The sequence below is a fragment of the Gossypium arboreum genome, chromosome 10 (assembly GCF_025698485.1).
Source record: "Gossypium arboreum isolate Shixiya-1 chromosome 10, ASM2569848v2, whole genome shotgun sequence".
NCBI lineage: Eukaryota > Viridiplantae > Streptophyta > Magnoliopsida > Malvales > Malvaceae > Gossypium > Gossypium arboreum.
In genome coordinates this window covers 15362428-15366818 of record NC_069079.1, presented here as the reverse complement: position 1 = coordinate 15366818, position 4391 = coordinate 15362428, and the positions used below count along the sequence as shown (strand labels likewise).

Here is a 4391-nt window from a genome sequence, read left to right as displayed (position 1 = left end):
TTTTTAATTATATATTTCTAATAATTTACTATACTCTATAGGATAATTGTCAATCACTTAATTTTACTTATGGACTCTAAAAACTCAACTGACTTGTACCAAATAATTTTCCTTTTTTAAATATTTATTTTTTAATATCCACTATATGAAAATTGTCAACTCTTGACTTTGTTTGTATAATTTAAATTATTTACTGGTAGTGTACCAAATTTATTCCTTTTTTTTAAATGGTTGACTTTTTATTCAAAGATATTATCCATACTAGATTTTGTCACACCCACAATATTTTATGTTAAAAATATTTTCTTTTAAATTTTATTTAATGATGAATATAAGTAGAGTGATAAAGAACTTGTGTTTTGATATTATTAAACATGTATTCGATCTTTGGATTTGTAATTTGTAATTGTTTTATTTAAATATGATATAAAAGTATGAAAAGACAAAAGTATTATATAATAATATTAATTATAATTTAAAAGAATAGGTATTTCTCTAATTTCATAACAAAATTGGTGACCCGATTAAGGGTGACACAAACTTGGTAAAATACTTAAATATAAGTATTAGATTGGATAGTGATATTTTTTGCTTATAGAAAAAATTAGTTTGTGAAAATTTGAGATGATATCCAATTAATTTATGAGACAAACTCAATCAATACCGTTATTATTAGTATAGATATATCAGCATAAGATTTAATGTCATTATTAAAAACTACAATATATTAATATTTTTACAACTTAAAAATTACATAAATAATAATTTTAATAAATTTTAATTAAATTCAAATTTATTTTATTTAATTGAATAAATGTAAATTACGTATAAGTGCTGGGTGGAGTGGTAAGGTACATTGCGCTTTCAGAGAGAACTCATGTTTGAATCCTGAAGACGACATTATTGGGAGAGACAATTATAAACTCGAAAAAAATAATGTTGAAGAACAACAATATTGACATAAAAAAAAAACATTTTTAACTTTTGTTGAGTAGTGGTTAACACCCTTACTTTGTACAATAAATAAATAAATCCCCAGTGCTTAAGTCTAGTAATGTAATAAAAGCTGTTGGCTGATCCCAGAAATATCAGTGATCAAGTTTCGCCAAATGCACCAAAAATGAAAAAGAAATGCATCATAATGTGAAGAGAAAGCAAAATGAATATGAATATAAATGGTCCCCTTATCATTGATATTTGATAATTACATGCTTTTTAACACATATATTAGCCGTATCGAAAGAGTCGAAAAGGGTAATGGAGTAGGGTTAGGGCTAAGAAATGATTCATTGTGAGAATATAAATCAATGAATACGTGTGAATGCTTTGAATGAACACAAGGTTAATGGTAAAACTAATGCATGGTACACGTAACTAATGGAACTCTTCACAAAACCATAGAAAAGTTATATATCCAAAAACCAAACACCTAATCAATAAAACCCCTAAAATTTCAGTGCTTGACATGGATTGGTCTGACGTAAAAGATGGAAAAAGAAAAAGAATGAAATCTGGCAAAGCCTGCTGCTAGCTTCACTAGGTAGGTTCATGCAATTTCAATTGTTTGATTCTAGCTAGACGTGTAGTTGTGAGAAAAAGAAAAGAAAAATCTCAAGTACCCCCTTCTTCTTCATCATCATTTGATCCAACTAAGAATACATCCAAAAATTCTAGCCAATCTCTTTTCCCAAAGAATTTTCTAGTTTTTAATATTATGTATTGCATGTTGTTGTATCATATATATTGACATATTAATTATTCATATACCCCCATGCCATGCTTTCTCAGTTTCCCAACACTTTAGTTATGACTTATGGGTCATCCAAGCTTCTTAAAGCTACAGAAACACCAAAGAAGTGTTTTCTTTTGCCAATAACCAAACCCTTTAGCATTGGCTCTTTTATAGAAATAAGGGCAACCCTTTAATGTGTTAATATAATAAGTGCAAACCACTTCCACAAGCCATTGAGGACACTTTCTCTCTCTTTCACCACCGAAAAGAAAAACCCCAAAAGCTGTTTCTCTCACTCACTTTGATGGATATCAATCCAGCATTAAAGCTCCAAACCCACACTTGGAATCTTGAAATCCCCATGGATGACCATATCCTCCATGACCAACTCCCTTTGAACCCTATTTGGCCAAGCTTCCCTCTTCAAACCCCTTTCTCCACCTCAACTACTCCCACCCACCTACCTAGTGCAACACCTGTTTACTCAACTCATCACAACGACCAACTAGGTCACCTTGTTGAAGAGGGGGAAGAACCAGAAGAAGAGTTAAGCGCCATGAAAGAGATGTTGTACAAGATCGCAGCGATGCAGCCCGTCGACATCGACCCTTCCACCATTCGGAAGCCCAAGAGACGCAACGTGCGGATCAGCGACGATCCCCAGAGCGTGGCGGCTCGTCACAGGCGCGAGAGGATAAGCGAAAAGATCAGAATTCTTAAAAGACTTGTCCCGGGAGGCACTAAGATGGACACTGCATCAATGCTGGACGAAGCTATCCGATATGTCAAGTTCTTGAAGCGGCAGATTCTGGAGTTGCAAAGATCCAATGATAACCAGCAGCCGCCACCACCACCACCACCATACCCTGTGGAGTGGCAAGTTGCACCAAATAAACCCCTGGGTTCCACCTCGGAGACACAAACAGGCCATGGATTCACTTTTGATGCCAACGGGGGAAAACCCCTTGTGCTTTAATCATGAGGTAAATTTAGTGATTAATGGCTTAGCTATATTCCTGAACTAATCAACATGTAATTTCTGTATTAATGATAATATTATTAGTGAAGACTATTAAAGAGGGTGTAGTGTATATATATATATATTAAGATTATAGAACCTGAAGCTTAACCTAGTTAGGTTAGGTCTTATCATCCCCCTGTGCAACCAATTCGAGGTTCAATGCCTAATATCCGTAAATACAAAAATATAATAATAATAATAATAATAATAATAATAATAATAATGCAAGGTATTAGAGAGAGCGATGGAGTGTGGGGAAAAAGAAAGGGTTTGTTAGGATTCTGTTGACTGAAGGGTCGAATAATCATAACGGTTAGCTTGAGTTACGCAGAGCCATATATAAATTATATAATAACAAGGCAATTGAAGTGTCTAAATTTGGCCGGAAATTAGTTTGCTTGGCCGACTCTCTTTCCCGGAATAAAACTGTGACGTGAGAATGCTTTTGAAATCATTGTTCTTTCCCTTCTCTTTCTGCATATAATATACATATATTTCTTTTATTCTTATTTTAGGCTCTTGTGGCTCCCCACTTCTATGCCCAACTTATCTAAAGCAAATTTATATTTCAGAAATGTTTTATGTAAAAGATGATTCATTCTTATGTAAACCATGGACAATACACAGTACATCTTGTTCACCTAAACCCTAGATTTTTACAAATTCAACACACCTAACATTTGAGATTTAGTGAAAACGGGGTTTCATTTGGATACACATTTTTTTATGTTTTTTTATTATATATTATACCTTTTGCTAATGAAGGAGTATATGTATATTTTATGTTAGATACATTGATTTTTTTTATATTTCATTATAACTTTGTATACACTAGTACAAAAATGTGGCATTATCTGACACACATTCTCTCACAAACCCTAACTATTCATTCTACAACTCCATCTGCTGTTATTTACTTATACATGGAGTTGGTTCCCATTTTATAAGTTAAGTGTAATGTATTTTTCTTTACATAAAAAATTGCAGTTTGAAAAAGAAAATGTAGTAACATTGTTCTTGCAGTGATAATAGTTCTTCCATTAACTTATACTTCTAGGAATTTAATTTTCCTACTTTTATTTTGAGAAATTTAGTCCCTCAATTTTTAGATTTGAAAATACAAATTAAATTGTTAATATCATTAAAGTTCTTCTATTAAATTAAGGTACATTGTAATGGTTTTTTTTACATAGCTACGGAGTGGGGTTTTTTTTTATTTCAACATATTATACCAAAATTTAACAGAATAGTTTTATAGTGTTAACAATAGTACCTGAATTTTTAAATTAAAAAATAAAGGGATTAAATTCTTGAAAATAAAAATAAAGAGACTAAATTCTAAATATATGAAGAGTATAAAGACTTAGAGTATATTTGAGTGTATGTATTATTTATAATTGTAATTGCGATTGTATTTATAATTTTTTAATTTTAATTCTTTTTAATTAGAAAAGAAGAAAAAGAAAAGAAGATATTTTCATCCGCATGGTCGAGTTCACCATAGTGAAATTATTATGAAAAAAATTGTAAGAATGTGCATTGATGCTAAAATTGTAAATGAAATCAATTCGATTTTAATGAATATATACTTTTTCTTGTACGAAAATTTTTATAGCAAAAATTGGCTTACAATAAAAA

The 4391-nt window shown here is 31.1% G+C and overlaps 1 protein-coding gene across 1 annotated transcript; it reads left to right on the top strand.

Annotated features, from left to right (window-relative positions):
* Positions 1-1648: 1648 nt before the first annotated feature.
* On the top strand, positions 1649-2809 carry LOC108488031 (transcription factor HEC3-like). Its single transcript, XM_017792352.2, has one exon. It carries the CDS (start codon positions 2037-2039, stop codon positions 2706-2708), a length of 672 nt encoding a protein of 223 aa, XP_017647841.1. The 5' UTR covers positions 1649-2036; the 3' UTR covers positions 2709-2809.
* The last annotated feature ends 1582 nt before the right edge of the window (positions 2810-4391 follow it).